The sequence below is a fragment of the Manis pentadactyla genome, chromosome 5, assembly GCF_030020395.1.
Source record: "Manis pentadactyla isolate mManPen7 chromosome 5, mManPen7.hap1, whole genome shotgun sequence".
Taxonomy (NCBI): domain Eukaryota; kingdom Metazoa; phylum Chordata; class Mammalia; order Pholidota; family Manidae; genus Manis; species Manis pentadactyla.
Window position 1 is genome coordinate 162,787,378 of NC_080023.1, and position 18,832 is coordinate 162,806,209.

Sequence of the window (18,832 nt, forward strand, 5' to 3'; positions counted from 1 at the left end):
AACTCGATCCCACTCAACAAGTTACCAAGCAGCTTGCTAGTCACCTGCAGAACTGGCATCCCAACTCCTATCAGCCTCATTTCAAAGTTCAGACTCCCATTTATTTCTTCCATGTAAAAGAGCACAAAGTGATTTATTCACTTCAGACACACTGTACTGGAAATGGTGTCTTTGTATGTATATCATTCCCACTATCATAAGCACTTTCACACATCACTAGGGCTGGAACCCTAGAAACTACATCTTCCTTTTAATTGAGGTAAAAATAAATATCATAAAATTTATCATCTTAACCATTTTTAAGGGAATGGTACAGCAGTGTTAACTATATACACATTGTTGTACAACAGTTCTCCAGAACTTTCTCATCTTGCAAAACTGAAACCCTATACCCATTGAACAAATCCCCATTTTCCCCTCCCCACCAGCCCCTGGTAACCACCATTCTACTTTCTGCCTCTACAAGTTTGACTACTTTAGTTACACCCTATAAATAGAATCACAGTATTTGCCTTTTTGTGACTAGTATAATGTCCTCTAGGTTCATCCATATTGTAGTCTGAAAGGATTCCTTTCATTTTGAAAGCTGAATAATATTCCATTTTGTGATAGACCACATTTTCTGTATCCAGTCATCTGTTGATGGACATTTGGATTGCTTCCACCTCTTGGCTATTGTGAATAATGCTGCAATGAATGAATGGGCAAATATCCCTTGGAGGTCTTGCTTTTGGTTCTTCTGGATGTATATACAGAAGTGGGATTGCTAGCTCATATGGAATTCTCTTTTTAATATTTTGAGGGAATATCATAATGTTTTCCATAGTAGTTGTATCATTTTTCTATCCCCACCAACAGTGTACAAGAGTTCCAATTTCCATGCATTGAGTTCCAGTTTCTGTGCATTCTCACCAATATGTGTTGTTTTCTGATGATGATGATAACGACTGCTATCCTAAATCATGTGAGGTGATATCTCATTGTGGTGTTCATCTGCATTTCGCCAACGATTAGTGATGTTGCATATCTTTTCTTATGGCTGTTGACCATTTGTAGATTTTTGCAGAAAAGGCCTTTGCCCATTTTTTAATCATGCTATCTTTGTTGTTATTGAGTTATAAGAGCTCTTTACATATTCTGGATATTAACCCTTTAGTAGATATATAATCTGTAAATATTTTCTCCCATTTCATTGGTTGCCTTTTCACTCTATTGATTGTTTCCTTTGGTTCACAGAAGTTTTTAAGTTTGATATAGTCTGATTTGTCTATTTTTGCTTTTGTTGTCTCTTTTTGTTCATATCCAACAAAAAATCACTGCCAAATCCAGTATCATGAAGCTTTTCTTTTATGTTTTCTCTAGGATTTCTATAGTTTCAGTCTTGCATTTAGGTATTTAATCTGTTTGGGGTTCATTTTTGTGCATGGTAAGGTATAAGGTAAAAGCCCAACTTCCTTCTTTTGCATGTGGATATCTAATTTTCCCAACACAACCTGTTGAAGAGACAGTCCTTTCCCCATTGTGTGTTCCTGGCATCCTTGTTGAAGATCATTTAACCAAATATGTAAGGGTTTCCAAAAGTTTACAAGCCTCTAATGCCCTCTATTAAATTCCCTCCTGCTTAAAATACGTAGGGTGGTTTCTGTTTCTTAGTTAAACCCCAATTGATATATTCATCACACTTATAAATAAAGCAGCTATAGTTTACAAGGCTCTTGTAAGCTATAAGTCTTATTATAGCCTTAGAAAGTTTCAAGACTCTTAACAAGGGGCATAGAATACTTTTACAAGTTCCTTCACAAATGACAAGTAATGCTTTGAATTCTGAGAAAGTGCAACTTGGGTTTCTTAGTGATGAACACAACACTTGGGAAAGGAAGCAATTTTAAATGACATTGGCAAATTCAAGGAGAGTTAAAAAACAATAGTTTGGTCCAGTAACTTTTGCTTTCCGAAGTTGAAGTATAATTGTGTTAGCATAGGACACCGTGGTGAAACAGGATGGACTAAGTGGGGGAGTGAAAGGGGATGGGGGTCTTTTTTAAAAAAAAGGGAAAACTTCTGTAAATGACCAGATGTCTTACTGATCAGCATCTGTGGGAAGATAAAGTCTGGAGATTCAGCCATGATCTTAAGGGGATGTGGCGTCAATCAGTTCAGCCCTGTGGGTCGTCTGAGAACAAAGTAAGCTCAGTGGGGAGATTTACCTTCCTGTGCCCCATCTCCACACACGCATGAAGACAAATTCTCCGTCGAGAGATCAGAAGCAGCTGCCATGACTGAAGACAGACAGATGGGGAGCTAGGACCGCAGAATTTTTCACTGACACTTTATTTCATAAATGCGTCACTTAATTCCTACATTTGAAAATGTCTGCTTTTCTTGATGCGTCATAAAATATAAATCAAAGAATGCTAAAGTCAGAAGAGCGCAACTCCTGATTTTGTACATAAGGTAAATAAGGTCCAAAGTCACAGAGCATGTTAATGGCAGAGCTAGGACTAAAACCCAGGGTCCCTTATTTTTAGACCTTATTCCACAGAGTAAGAGGCAGGAAGCACAGAGGAAAGTAGCTGACTTGCTCAAAGTCTCAGGTTAGTGGCAGAGCTGGAACAGGCCCTCAGGGATGTCTCCCCTCCCACGTGCCAGAGAGCCAGGCTGATGGAAGGCCTGATGGAAGACACAGCACCCACCCTCAACCCCACCCTGTTCCCACAGCCCCCAAGAAGCACAGGAAACCACAGGAAGAGCTGCACTAAAGGGGCCTGAGGGATGCTCCTGCCCACCCCTCACTAGGGAAACTGAGGCTCAGAGGAGGGAATCACAGGGTAAGGTAGGGACAAAAGTCCCGTGTCAGTGTGCCAAAAGGTGACAAGCCTGCGAGACATCACTGAGCCCCTGTATTTGGCTGCTTAGGGTCCAATCCCCTCTCTGCCACTAACCGCCGCTGTGACTAAGGGAAAGTTATTTAATCCCTTCTGGCTTCCATTTCCCATCTGCAAAATAGAGAACACAATGGTACCTACACCACGCTGGGCTATTGTGAACCATAAAGGAGAAAAGACATTTGAAGTGCCCAGCACATACTGAGTGCTCAATAAATGCCAGCTGTTATTAAAGGGACACATCCCTGTTGGTGGTGGTACAATCGGCACGATAAAAACCTGATAATCTAGGAGAGTGCTGGACAATAGAAATATAATGTGTGGTGCCTAAGGTATGATTTAATTACACATATGTATTTAAAATCACGTTTCGTGAAATAACACACTATGTTAAAAATATAACAGAGCACAGAATTTGGAGCCAGATTGCCTGAGTTCAAGTCTCAGCTCCTCAGTTCATCACTGACCTCTGGGTGAGATACATAACATTCTGCACCTCAGTTTCCTCATCTAAAACAGGAGCAATAACAGTACTCAACTCACAGTGCTGCTGAAGTATGAAATGAGTAAAAAACTTGTGAAGCCCCTAGAACACTGTCCAGTAAGTGGTATGTATGTGTTAGGTTAAAAAATAGTGGCAGTAGAGCCCAGAGAAGACAAGTAGTGACTCCACAGCATCTTACTACGCTGATGGACAGTGACTGTAATGGGGTAGGTGGGGGGGACTCGATAATGGGGGGAATCTAGTAACCACAATGTTCTTCATGTAATTGTATATTAATGATACCAATATTTTTTTTTAAAGTAAAAAAAAAAATAGTGGTTATTGTCCATTCCCATATATTACAGAAACTTTTATTCAAACTCATCATCTGTATACCATTCACATCTGGGTCCATCACCCAAAGAAGCACTTTTTAAGTTGAATGACACCTGTCTATGTCACCTTTACTTCCAGTCACACCATCTGGATACGATACTTGTTGAATCCAGGTTTGAGGTCACAGAAAAGTGAATGTCAAGGCAAGCGTCTATGTGGGTATTAGAACCGGTGTGTTTTCCCATTTCTCTGATAGATGATATTTTGATTGGTGAAAAGATGCTCTGTTGTTTTTCCAAGCCATCCAAATCCCTCATCATTATTTGGTCATATCCCCCAGATACTAAACTTGTCTTCGATTTTCTTGCCTTTCTGTCCTACCAAACCTGTTATCACCATAAACATCTCAAACTAGCATTTACTAGTGTCACTGCAGGCTGATGTACTTTCCCCGATTAATTTTGTTGTTCCATGTACACAAGAGACCATCCCATAATATGAGATGCTTTGTAAGAACTTCTCTGAGAATTGTTTGGGGACAAAGATCTTGCCTTTCATTTGAGCATATGGGGTACACTTGGTCTTTATCTTTTCTTTTCCCACTGCCACCTGTTGGGTGTTGGCTACCTAAACCACGGCGCACCCATCCAGTGGAACGCCATGGCGTCCTGGAAGGTGAGAACCAGATCTGGTTACAGTGGTATGAGGAGAGACCAATGCCGCAGCTGTCCGGGAACCCATTCATCAATCCCGTTCATTGTCTACACTCAAGGGGCACTAGAGTGAGGTGGTGGTGAGCCAAGATCTGGGTGCAGACTCCCCGCAGGCAGCTGCACCATGGCCTAACTACGACCTTGAGCAAGTCATTTAAGCTTTTGTGCCTTCGGTTCTCTAATTTGCAAGATGCAGACCATAGCATCTCCGAGGACTGTTATAAGGATTAAATAAGGTAATATATTTAAAGTGCTTAGGAGAGTACCTGCCACATAATAAGAACTACATGAACATCACTTCCCTCCTATTGTTACTATTACCACATACGTTTGTCTCCCTCCTTCTCCTGTTCTTTCTCTTTCTCTCTCCCCGATCCCTCTCCCTCTCTCCCTTCCTCTTTCTCTCTTTCTCTCAGTACACAACAATCTATTAACAGTGATGTTTGAGGGAACTGAGATGGGCTGGAGAGAGTTAACTTATATGCTTACATGAGCATTAACTCAGCATTTCTTTAAGGATGAGTATATAATATTTTACCATTAAAGAGTGAAGAAAAAACTTATTGACTCAACAATAGCTAAATGGGAACATACGAGCTTATAGCTTTAAGCCAATCAATAATATCAGGAGTGATTAAGTATGCTTAAAGGCCCACACTTACAGATTACTTTAATGTAAGCACTACATTAAAGAAACAGTCAGTCAGTTTGTGGACCTGCCACATTTTTCCCATGGGGAGCTTTTTACATAGGTCACAAGCAGATCTACACATTTGTGCTAGGCCCCAGAGTGAAGGAAGGGGTGATCCCCAGAGTGAAGGAAGGGGTGATCCCCAGTCCCCTTTATTTGCTCCAAAGATCAACCCCAAAGCAGAAGAGCCCTGAGCGGCCAGGTCCTGGGACCAAATAACCCACCCTGACCACAGTCTCATCAAGCTGAGAGGAGATGTTCAAGACATGAAAGCTGCAGATGCCAAAGAAAGCAGCAGCCTCGCTGGGATTCTCCTGAAAATTCTCTGACCTCATTTCTCTCTTGACTTTCCTAACACGAATAACCCTAACAATAATTTAGTCCATATATGAAACACCTTCCCTATTCCAAGCTCCATGCAGGGTATGGGGATGTCAGCAATGAGAGGCAGCCTATCCCCTCAAGTAGCTCACAACCCTAGTGAGGAATCAGATAAAACATGTTGTAATAAAGTCAGCCACAGAAGCACAGCAGAGGTGATTCTGTTCAGGGAGAATCAGGGAGGGCCTCCTGGAGGAGGTGATGTCTGTGCAGGATTTTGATATAAGAGGAAGGATTTTGATACAGGAGGTACCTTCTAGCCAGAGACATGATGGTGTGACCTGCAATGTTTGTGGTTAAAAACAAGAAAAATCAACTATAACATAACATTCTTTCTCAAAATAGCAATGTTCTGGAAGAATATTGGGAGGCTCATCATGAACAGGATGCTAGAGGAGAGGCTTGAAAAATAAGCAGAAACTAAGTTCTGGGAGACCAAGAAGCAGGGAGTTCTGCAGCGTCTTTTAGTACAAAGTCTGTGGCCCAGACACCACCCCTACCACTGGACACGCCACTGCACTAGCCTCTGGCTGGTGGCTCATCCCTCACAGGTGGAAAGTCCTGGCCAGGAAGGTCCAACTGGCTGCATGCCTACTCACACCCAGGCTGCCCGTGGCTGTCAATCTCTGGCACCTTCACCTTCCAGCAAGCTCCACATTTCACCAAAATTCCGCACAATATGAATTCCCAAAGTCAGGAAGCCAGGCTGGAGGCTGGACTCCCCAAACAAACACAACAAGGCCTCTCTCACGTGATGACAGAAGGAGAAAAGGGAGAGGAAGAGACAGAAGTAGAGGCTGAGGCTGGAGGCACATGCTGGGGTCATAGTGTGAGAAAGTTCGGTTATTAATGAGAGCAACTCATTAACAAACATTCCCAACTACCTACCAAGTCACAGGCACTGGGGTTACACACGCCAATGAAACGGTGTCCCTCCTTACAAGAACAGGCACGAATTCAGTGCACAGACAAGGGAGAGGCTCGCCATGCACCCAGTAAGCACTAGAAAGCCCATTCTGCTGCTTACAGCTCATGTCCGTCTTGACTGGTGAGTGCTTGAACTTCTCTGTTGATTAGTATTTTGAACATAATTCCTGCTCATCCCCAGAAGGTCCCTAACTGGTGGGCTAAGAGCTATAATGCAGTGTACTCAGGGGGCCATTACTGGTTCCTGATTTGCATTTAGGGCTTCAGAATTCATAAAGCGTTTTCCCTACATCAACTCATGGGTAAATATCCAGGATTGCATATTTGACACATGGATGATATTCCTCCTCCAGATCTCAAAAATAAGATACAACTATTTTGTGTTTGGTACACAGGAAGTACAGAAATACACACACACACATAACATACACACAGATATATGAAAGCAAATTTGATAACTTCTATTGGAGATGAGCACAGAGATATATGGACAAGAACACTCACTGCAGTGTGATTTAGGAGTGAGTAAATGGAAGGAATTTAAATATGCAACATGGGTGGTTAAATAAATCGTGGAACAGTCATTGTAATGGAAAACTGAAACCTGTAGAAAGTATGCTTTTGAGGAATGTTTAATGACATGGGGAAATGCTTAAATATAGTATCAAATAGAAAAATAGATATTTACTTAACTTTGAGTGTATATATGACTTTATTTTGTTCCTTATAGCTATCTCTATTGGGCACATTCTTTACAATGAATATGCATTATTTCTGTAATCATAAATCATGACTGTAAATAGAAATAATTTTAAAAGATGTTTAGTTGGTAGCAGTACCAAGGAATGTACAATATATATTTCTCTATATTTCTCCATCCTGGATTAGAAGCCTGCCTCCTCTCTCATGTATAAAATGAAATTGAACCAGTCACTTTATCTTTTGGGGCTTGATTTCCTAGAAAATAAAGAGGAGACACTTATCTCTGAATTCATGAGATGATGGCACATAGGATGTAATGTGTAGGAACATTCACCCAATTCTTGGCTAGACTGATCATGGAGTAAATGTCACTTGTCTTTAAAGAAGCAAAGCTCCCAATACTTAACAGCACTCTGGTGTGAGTTCTAATAAAGAAAAGGAGACAGACACAGGGCCCTGAGGTGACTGACCCAGGAACAGTTTCCTGGGCTGCCGTAACAAATCACTATGAACCAGGTGACTTGAGACAACAGAAATGTACTTTCTCAGAGTTCTGGGGATAGAAGTCTGAAATCAAGGTGTTGAGAGGGACACGTTTCCTCCGTAGGCTGGAGGGAAGAATCCTTCCCTGCCTGCTGTGGCTTCGGGCATCTGCCAACAGTCCTTGGCGCTCCTTGTCCTGCAAATGAGTAGCCCCAGTCTCTGCCTCTGTCTTCACATGGCCTCCTGCCCTGAGTATTCGTGGGTCTCTCCTCCACCAGCCATATTGTACAAGGGCGCAGTATGACCAGCACAATATCACCTTAACTTGATTACATCTGTAAAGACCTTATTTCCAAACAGGGTCCCATTCACAGGTGCCAGGGGTTAGGACTTCCTATTATCTTTTTGGAGGACAAAATTCAACCCATAACAGATGCCAACCTTCTCTCTGTAAATATCAGCAGTGAGAGCAAAGCAGGCACACACCCAAAGCCCAGGGTCTGGCGGCAGGAAGGGAAAGCCCAGGACCACCCTGGATGCTGCACCTGTTTCCATGGCAGGCTGGCTGGATGAAATCTTCCTGTCTGTGTGCTTGTGTGTATTTTTCCCAACACCTGCCCCTTCCAATCAGGTAACTAACTAGGCTCTTTCTGTTTCTCTGCTCTATTAATTTGTGCCGGATGGAGAGAAGATGTTTGAAGTCAGGGGTTCCTTCCTTCCTCTTTTGTTTTTTTTCCTTAAGTCTAAACTTATTGGAGAGATTACGCTGTGTGTCTGAGAAGGGCTAAGCCAAGAGGGCTGTGCCTTTGAGGGCTAAGGAGGTGAGAAGGGGTATTCTTGCACACTGGGAAGGGGAGGGGATGGGTCTACCGGTCCCACACTGCTTTGTGGCAGGGCCCCCCAAGGAGGGATGCTGGGTGATGCACTTGGGATGGCTGGACTCAGGACAAGAGCCCCAAGCCCAAGAAAGCAGCAGCAGAATGACTGGAGCAAAGGGACCACAGAGGAAGCACACTAGGCTTCTTGAATGCAAGCCCAATGGCCCGTTTAAGTCCCCAGGACATCTATAGACCCCTAGGGAAAGGGAAGCCCCAATCATAGACATAAAATTTAATGTCTAGCTCCCTGGACATTCAGGGTCAGATTTAAGTTATAATGCACATCTTACGCACCTAGGTTCTCAGCCTGAGATTCAACCCTATCCAATCCAACAGTTAAAATAATATCCTACAAGCATTAGAAGGAAATAGGCGACCTCTCAAGTCCAACTGCCTCTGGCTTCTGCCCTTTTAAAAGGACACTTGCATCCCTTGTATCTCCCTTCAGCCTCCAGGAGACCCTCCCTATGGGCCCTGGCTGTACCCCAGGGTGGGCATGAAGAACTCGTGCCCAGGCTGGGGAAGGCAGAGCCAGGCATCAACAGGAGCTGCAGTTCATTCCATGGACAATATAGAGGGTCAGAGAGAGGCTCTGTGGGGGTAGAACCCCTATTCCTCTATGACAGCCCCAACAAGGTGATGTGGGGGCCAACCCAGGTCTGCAGCCTGGAATGCTAACCAAGGGCTTTTCCCATGGAGAGGGAGGGGGCAAAGAGTCTGGCAGTGGTTGTGCACAGCTCTGAATTCAGAGAGCTGAGACAGAGGCGGTGTGGAAGCCCTCAGTGTAACATGTGTCCCGGACATGGGAAAGCCTCTCTAGACCCATCAGGAGCCCACAGCAGGCCACCTGCTGGGTGGGTCACCCAGGCAAAGCAGCACCTGCAGTCAGGTGAGCTTGAAGAAGGGGACAAGGTTCTAAGGAGGGCTTAGACTTATAGTACCAGAGACTGTAAACAACAGAGGAAAACATAGACTTCCAGTCCCAGTGACTCTAAAAAACAGCAAAAAATGGCATGCCCTGATTAAGCCCTACTATGTGCAGGCACTTCACACTCACACAGCCGTCATCCCATTTAACTTTCACCCTGGCTCCCATGTTAAAAATGAGGAACCTGAGACAGAAGGATTTGGGCTCCAGAGTCACCTGGCTTGGATCTAGCTGGCCCGTAAACATGTCTATGATGGGGACTTTGAAAGATACTAACAGGATGCTATGTGCAAGAATAATGAGGGCACCTTTCCTTAGAGAGAGAAATAAATGGTGACCTCCCTGAGATCTCAGGCACTTGGGCTGAGACCTGAAGAAACTGGCCGAGTAAAGAGTGGAGAAAATTCTTCCAGTGGGAGGGGACAGCATGTGCAAATGTCCTGAGCCAGGGAAGAATCTGACAGTCCTTCAGTCTCCAAGGAGCTGAAACATGACAAGTGTGTGGGGGGCATTTTGAGAAGAAACAGGGCTTGGAAAAGACACGAAATCATGCAGGACCTTGCAGGCTCAGATTTCATCTCAGGTGCCAAGAGAAGTCAGCATGGGGATTAAGTGACAAAATGACATGGTCTGATTTACTCAGTCTAGCACAGAGCTTGCCACACAGAAGGGGAGCAGCAAAAGGTCGTGGAACATGTCAATAAATAGACTCAAACTGGATTCCAAAAGGAAGGCAACCGCTGGCTTCACAGAAGGAGAAGTAAGATTCCAGCTTTTGCCCATGAAAAAAGAAGAATTTCGCTTCATCCAAATTCACTTTCATGCCTCTCTGCCCAAGCACACAGAGCCACTGAAATCCACAGGCGCATCATGACGGAATAATTTCAGTGATCATTATCAAATGCCTCTATTTAGAAAAGCTCAGAAGACTGTATTAGCACAATTCAATATTTAAGAAATGACACTTGGCCATAATGAGGGGCTGAGAAAAATTAAGATTAGAAGCAAGAGTTGTTCCTTTGGGAAGAGAGAGTGGCATGGTGGGAAAAGCAACAATGTCACTCAGTTTCTTAGGTCCTTGGTTTTCTGATCTGTAAAACGGAAGGATAGTAGCAATGCTTCAAAATTTGTGATTATAGAGGGCTGAAAGGCTTTTTAAAAATGTTTATCATTCACCATTTAAAAAACACTTGATAAACACTATATGCCCATCCATCCATGCAATCATCCGACAAAATATTATTTAGTATACACTATGTGTCGTGCACCATACTAAGCACTGAAGATAAAGCTGTGAACAAGATTGTCATGGTTCCTATTCACACAGAGCTTCTCATCTGGGGGTAAAACATGCATTGAACAAATAATATCTGCTGTGATGCATGTTACTGAAGGAAAGTGCAGGGCAGGATGGGAAACATTTGCAGAGAGAGCAGACCCAGACAGGAGTATGCAGGGAGAGCTGTCCAAAGGAAAAGATGTTTAAGCTGAGATATGAAGAGGACTGCAAGAGAACAGGGTGGAAGAAAAGATTCCATGGAGAGTGGCTTTTCCTAAGACACGGAACCCTCAGGAGTGGACAGGGAGGGAGGTTAGATGAATCAGGTTCAGTTTAGGGAATGTTGAGTTTGGAGAGCCTGCAATACTCTATAGGGCTCCAGGTGGGTGAAAGGCAGGCAGAAAGAAGATACGTGTGCATGTAAACAAACACACACACATAAATACAGTAAGATCTGATGCATTTGGCCAACATCAAAGATGGCCAAACAAAGCAAAGCAGGTGTAGTTATGTTTTGGCGCAGGTGCTCTGGACTCCTGGAGTCCCCAGAGAGTGAATGAGTGATTCTGTTATCGAAACCGAGATACCTTTGAGAGTAAAATCAGCATTGTTAAAAATTATGATGGGACAACAGGCATAGAGCTTGTCCCTTAGTCACCTTCCTGATGGGCATGTGTAGTTATTGGTAACTCTGCTCATGCAAAGTAAGATCTTACCAGGTCTTAAGCTCAGTTTTGTATCATAGCACAGTTTTATTATACATGAGGCCAGGATCTACACCAGATCCTAATGTTATACAAACAATTTATGCAGGAACTATGCAGAGTCATCCAATAGCCTCCTGCTTTGGAGACAAGGTCAGTGAGGCCACACAGGTCATACCCTCACCCAGACATCCCTGAGCATCTTCTCTGCTTCCAGCTTACTGGCATCCTGGAAAATCCGTCTCCCCACAGACAGCCAAAAAGATCTGGCAGCCGGGCAGGGGGTCATGTAGGTCTGGAGTTCGTCAGAGATTTCTCACGGCAGCTGAAGCCATAGGAGTAGCTGAGGCCACCCGTGGTGTAACGGTTAATCTTACATGTCCATTCGACTGGGGCCAAGGGATGCCCGAAGAGCTAGTAAAACACTGTTTCTGAGTACGTCTATGAAGGTATTTCCAGAACATATTAGCATTTGAATTGGCAAACTGAGTAAAGCAGATAGGCACACACACCCTGATTGTGGGTGGACATGATCCAACCCCTGAGGGCCTGAGCGGGAGAAAAGGCAGAGGAAGGGTGAGTCCGCTGCCTGCTGGAGGTAGGGGTGCCCATCTTCTCCTGCCGTCAGACAGAGGCCCTCCTGGGTCTAGGGCCTCCAGCCCCAGCCCTCCGATTCTCAGGCCCTCACACTCCAGCTCATTACGTCGCTGGCCCTCCAGTTCTCCAGCTCACAGACAGCAGAACATGGGACTTCTCGGCCTCCATAACCGTGTGAGACAGTTCTTATAATAAACCTCCTCATATGTATCTCTCTCTCACTCCTACTGGCTCTATTTCTCTGGAGAACCCTGACTAATACACATGAACAGAGTACAGAGCAAACCTGAAGATCTCCAGCATTTAATGACCAGAGTGAGAAAGAGCGCCAGGAAGGGTTCATAAAAAAACAGGACAGTATATGCGTTGGAGAGAGTCCCTGGTCAGGAGGAACCCCAGGGAATGATCTCCCCTCCCCAGCAGCCGATTGTCTTTCCAACTGCACTTGAGACCACATTGTCCAAAGAGGTGATCTTAATGTTCCCAGAGCATCGCTCTTCCTGGTTAGTGTCACCCGTAAGCCTCTTCAATACTCAGCTCACCGAGGCACATGCCACCATAAATGTGCTCTCCCTGAGAACATCCCCCAACCATACCTCCCCCAGAACACATCAGGAGTAATTCTCACAGGCCCGTCTCACCCAGGTACCCATCACGAGCTTCCTTAGGCCTTTAGCACCACTGGGTAAGGATAAGCTTGGCATTCAGGATGTCAGGACATAAACTTTTGAGTACTATTCGGACAGTGGAGATTCCCCTACATATGCACAAGCTGTATCTATGTGGCCTGGAAGGAAAGGAATGACCCCATTCTTCAGTTCTTTCCTTCCCCCAAATCCCACTGTTACCAAGCTCCCCAGCAAACCCAGGGATGTTCTGCTTGTAGCTAAAGATCTCAAAGCTAAAAGAAATTCTAAAGGTCCTTAAATCCAGGTGATGTGTGATTCCTACCACATCCTTAAGAATTCACTCAGCATTGGTACTAATACTTCTGGGGATGGGGGGCTTACTACCAACAAAGCCTTCCATGGCCCTCTCAGACAGCTCAAGCCATAGGAAGTATTTGCCCACAAGTCCCCATAAGAGCTAGCCATCTCCACCATGGTCTCAAACACGGTGGGTCACATACCTGTGGGCACCGCTGGGTCCAGCATTGGTTTCTCCCACGTGTTAATCTGCTCCCAGGTAAAACCATTGGTCCCCAGGGCCACGCTATAACCACAGTTGCTGTAGTGCTCATCAAAGGCACAGCCACCTGCAGATAAAAGAGATATGGGTAAACACATCCTCAGGTCTGAGGCTTGGTTCATTACCCCTGTCTCATCGGCTCTTCATTTATAGCTCTGAATGTTAAACTCTGGAGGGGATAAAAAAAAAAAGGCAAGCAAATTGGATTTTTATATTTGCTTTGGTGCTCTCAGCAAAGGTGCTGGCATCTGCAGGCCCCTCTATTTAAAACATTAATAAGGCTAGTAACACTGACTCCCATCTTCCTCCCTGACAAAGTAAACAGCAACGTCTCAGTCTAAGTAGGAACAATGAATGCGGAGGCATGCCTCTGTACTGACTTCCTGCAACGTGGAGAGATGCTGCATGCAGCAGACAGAGCACTGCTTCGGAGGCCAGCCGCACTAGACACGAACCACAGCTCGGCAAATCCGGGTGGGCTCAGGCAGAGGCTTCTGGGCCTCAGTTTCCTCACCTGTAACATGGAGGGAAGGCTCCACCTGACAGAAAATACCGTGAGGAGGAGGGGGAGTAACATGTGGAACGCAACTGGTGCAGAATTCTCAATATCCACCCCCTTCCCTATGAAAGCAATTCTTGAAAAGCCATGTTTCATAGAGCGAAAATCACATTCGTAAACTTGACAATCATGCAAAAGATAATGGCAGATAATAAAGTCCATGCTGATAGTGTGTAAAACATTACCCTTGAACCTCAAATTAATTACAAGCCATCCACCCTTTTACAATGAGTTGTGTCAATTCCATTTCAATGAGGATTTACTGAGCATATGCTATAGGCTCTAAGTCCCCTCCAGGTAACAAGGAGAGATGTGGGGTTGAATGAGGGAGGAAGAACCAGGGCTCCAACTAGGAAAAGCTGGGCTGTCCAGAGAAACAGTGACCCAGAGCATCCTGGAGGAGGAGAACCAGTTGGGGCTTTGAGGGATGCAAGCGTCCACACGGACAGAGAGCAGGCGGAAGCACAGCCCAGGCGGTCCCGCAGGATGCAGAGGCAGCACCAGGGCTGAGTTCCCCAGCAGCCTCCTGATTGCTCTCCCAGGCCCAGCCTCACATCCCAGACCACCTTTCCACGGCCCCTTTCCTGTCTCCTTAACACTCAGATCTCTTCTCATCACCATCTCCCTCCCTTAAACTCCCATCATGCATCCAAAAGTGGCTCTGATCCCCATAAAGGAGCCATCCCTCCCTACCCCCCAGCCTGCAGCTCTGATCCCCACACAGAAGACATCCCTCCCTATCCTCGGTGTGTGGCTCCGGTCCCTATGGGGAGCCGTCCCTTCCTGGCCCTGCCTCTGGCTCTGGTCCTTACGGGGAGCCATCCCTTCCTGGCCCCGCCTCTGGCTCCAGTCCCTATGGGGAGCCTTCCCTTCCTGGCCCTGCCTCTGGCTCCGGTCCCTATGGGGGAGCCATCCCTTCCTGGCCCTGCCTCTGGTTCCAGTCCCTATGGGGAGCCTTCCCTTCCTGGCCCCGCCTCTGGCTCCAGTCCCTATGGGGAGCCATCCCTTCCTGGCCCCGCCTCTGGCTCCGGTCTATGAGGGAGCCATCCTTCCCTAGCTCCACCTCTGGCTCTGATCCCCATGCAGGAGCCACCCCTCACTAGCCCCTGCCTGTGTCTGTAGCTTCATGTCACATCATACCATCATCTCCATGAGCTGCAAAGGACAGAATCCCTTCTCTGCACCCCAGACCTGGGATTTCCTCTGCTTATGATGGTGGAAGTCCTATAGACAGATCTGGTACAGAATATGGTCACAACACACTGAAGAAAACCTGTTGTATCAAAGCTTTCTCCACTTTCCTTTCTTGCTGTGCCTGGAAATCCAGAAGAGCTGGCCATTCGCCCCCCAATGAGTGTCAGCAAGGGGAAGGAGGGCTACACCTGTTTAGGCAGAGGCTGGGGCTTGAGCTGAGAGTATTTATAACTCTGCCCTATAAAGTAACTGGAACCTGGGATGTTTATGTGGACACCTAGAGAGAAAAGGAGAGGAGAGGGAGAGAGAAGTCCAAGAAACACAATGACAAGCAGAAACCTACAGAAGGTGATGGCTAGTGAGAAATTTCCTATGATGGGAAGTGGCTGATGCATTGGTAAAAACTAAAAAATCTGTTTGATCTCATTTATTCATGCTTTAATTGAACAACTATTTAATTGAATGTAGATAAAACAGAGTACCAGGTCCTGGCTATACAGTGGTTTATAAAAGGGGTCTGTTCTCACTATTTAGTGAGACAGACTGACAGTACCAAGCAAACAAAGGAATACTCTCACACGTCGGTCTTGTGTTAGGAAGACTACAGGTAGGGGGTGGCCTGCTAGATTGTAGTGGTCTGGGAAGCCTTTCTGATTATGAGCTGGAAATGGTTCCCTGTCCTGTCTGTCCATGACACCCGACTCTTCAGTGAGAGCTAGTTACACGTGACAGCCATGTGTCACTGGTGCTCTGGGGAGCTGACCGGTGTGCATTGACAAGGGTCAAAAGGCAAGGATGGAAGGAAGGAGACAAGAGGAGAGGTTAGGAGATGAGAGAAGAGACTTTACCCCAGATATAGGGGAGAAGGATGGCCTCTGAATGGCAAGGAGGGAGGCAATCAACCGGCTTCCACTAGACAGTAAGCTTCAGGTTGGCTGGGAATAGCTCTGGCACATAGTAGGAACCTAATAAATATTTGTTGAATGAATGAACCAATAAATGCTGATGGAACTCCTAACACAGACAAAGCTATATGTGGCTAACAGTGAGCCCAGAGTGGTCTCCTGTCCTTGACCTGCTCTTCTAGTCTCATACTTGCCACTTCTATCCAGAAAGCTCCATCCCTACATTGCCTGTCTGACAAATTTCAAATGATCCTCCCAAAATCACTTCTATAAACCTTCTCTAACCAGAACAGCGGTGAACATCCCGTATATGAAAGCACAACACACACCATTTACAACTTAAGAAGCAGCAGGAGCAGCGCCAGTTGCTCTTGAGAGGGCCCCCTCCTCTCACTCCATTGCTTTTGCCATGTAGGATATAAATTAGTCAGATCGATGCCATAGACAACAGAGCCTAATATGCTAGGGGAACCCGCAGCCTCGGGAGAACTAACTGCGCATCCTAACTGAGCTCAGCCTCCGGGGCTAGAGAAGGAAAGTGTGGCAACACAATGCTGTGTGTATGGCACTGGGTCTTCTCTCACGCACACAAGGACGCTGTTCCCAGGCCACCTTGCATCTGGGGAAGACCATGTGGTAAACCCTAGAAATGAGTAACAAATCAATATCCCCCATCTGCCAGACTAGCCCATAAAAATAACCTCTTACAAGCAACCCTTCTCACCTGCCCCTGCTGTGAGGACCTTCAAAGCTGTAGTTGAAGGTGGCATCAAAGGAAAAGAGTTGTCTGGATCTAATGAAATACTCTTTGGAGGAGAGCTACCCAGAGAGCTGCCTGACTAGTGGTATCAGCATTCAACTTATCAGAAACAAAACACCAACCTTTCTTGTCTTATGCCACTGACATCTTGGGGGTTAGTTGTTACCATAGCAGAACCATGCACATCCTGCCTAGTATAAGAAGCATGGTCTCTGGAGCATTTGCTCCATGCCAGGCAATATACTAGGCACTGATTGCATGATCTATCTCATTTGTTTTCACTTAATCCCTACAACTGTGTGATGTAGATTTTTCTTATCTCTAATTTAAGTGCAAGGTAATTGATGCATTGCAGTGTTAAGTGACCTGCTCAGGTCACACAGAATGGAAGTGTTAGAGCCAAGATTAAATCCCTGGTGGCCTAATCACAGAGCCCACACTCTTTCTAAGAGACCAGAGAGAGTATTCCCCAAAACCAAAGTCCAAGTTTTTCACTTACAAGTCATGAAAGGGATCAAGCAGATAAAGGGCTTCCAAAGTGATTGGGTCTCACCCATTCGAATCCATTCTTTGATCATCCTAGAATCACTTACCACTTCAGATCTTTTTTACAGGTTCTCTGCAGGGGCACAGAATTGACAGATATGATTCTTACTCTCACATAGTTTGCGAAGTAGAGGGAAAGACAACCACACAAACACGCATAACATGCAATTCAAATAACACTTCCCTAGAGATGTGTTGAAGCTCATGGGACTGCATTCAAAGGAGGCTAACTGGGCACTGGTCTATCCACTATAAACCCTAGTCCAGCCACAATAGCTGATGAGCACAGAAGCAGGAAACAGAGTATATGAAGCACGATGGCCAAAAGCAACCAGAAAACAGGAAACAAAAGACAAGCAGGACAGAAGGGGAGCTGCAGGACCACTCTGCGTTTCCTCCAAGTCCACCTTGGGAGGGAGTTACATATTTGGCTCAGAGCTTCCACTGGCTAACAGAAAAAGGAAAATCTGTTCAGATACTGGATACTCTGTGTTCATACCATAAAAGCTAACTTTCTCAGGAAAATTACAACCATCCCAGGTGCATAGATCACCTAAGAACTTCTCTACAGGGGTGATGGTAACAGAAACCCCATGCATATCCCATAATGAGCAATATCTGTCTGAAACAACATCCACACCAGGGGTCCATGGCCAATTTCATGGTCATGTGTTTCCATTTCTCATAATCATTCTCAATATAAAGTGATAGCATCACCTGAACATACAATTCAGGAAAAGCAACTCATTGGGGCCTAATACGATTCAGTCTAGAGCTCTCCCTGTTGGTCTGACTTGACCCAGAGATAAGTTGTAAAAGCTATGTAGGAGATGAAACACACTTACTCAGTATTTTTGAAGCAATTCTCCCTGAATTCTTTTCCTCTCACCCAGTCAATTGAGAAGAGAGTGGTTGTGAGCTCAAGATTACACAGTGTGATGCTGCCAGCTGGGCCCAGCCCCTCCAGCTCACATCCCTTCCTCATTTCTGGGCCTTTACTTTCTGGTGTGCAAGACAGATCAAGGAACCTTCAGCGGTAACGGTTACGGATTCCAGAGGCTCAGGAAGAACTGGGGCCTCATGGGAGCCAGTGGGATGCAGGGTCACACTGCCGGCCCAAGGCCTGCCCATGGAGAGCCACAACGGGCAGCAGGATGGGGGAGAAGAGCTGCCCCGGGACCCAGGGCGTGAAACACCCAGACCCATGAGCCTGAGTCTCACTGCTGTTCCTCTTGTTATTTCCAAAATTATGTTTATCTGTCTTGGTGCAATTCCTCAGCGCCACACACCTGACAGGAGAGGCTCCCAGCCATTTCAGCAAGGGTTTGTGGCAGGCCACGTGCAGAAGACTTATGATCGGAGAGATTCCCAAAAGACACTCATTCACCTCGTTCCATATCAAGGAGTAAGCAGCCCCATCTGACTGATGTCAACCGCATCACAATCATTTTGGGATAAAACAAAAATTTCATAAACCTCTGCACACCTCAGGAGTCAGGCTCAGCCTCCGAACATATACCCTGCCTTGAGGAAGACCCACATAATTGTGAGAGGATTGGGCAATGCAGCTGCAGGCCAAGGACCCAGCATTATTTCCCTGCACCTGAACAGAGGAGCTATTTCCCTGCACAGGTTGAGGTCAAAATGTGGTAAAGGCCCCAGATGCTCTGATGTGAGTCGAGCATAGAAAGT

The 18,832-nt window shown here is 45.6% G+C and overlaps 1 protein-coding gene across 16 annotated transcripts in view; it reads right to left on the reverse strand.

Annotated features, from left to right (window-relative positions):
* PTPRT (protein tyrosine phosphatase receptor type T) overlaps positions 1-18,832 on the reverse strand; it is a 1,028,419-nt gene that overhangs the window by 756,832 nt on the left and 252,755 nt on the right. For all 16 annotated transcript variants that reach the window (XM_036902260.2, XM_036902256.2, XM_036902251.2 and 13 more), the window contains exon 2: positions 13,118-13,243. In XM_036902260.2, the coding sequence (XP_036758155.2) occupies positions 13,118-13,243 (126 nt within the window). The remainder of the gene's footprint in view (positions 1-13,117; positions 13,244-18,832) is intronic.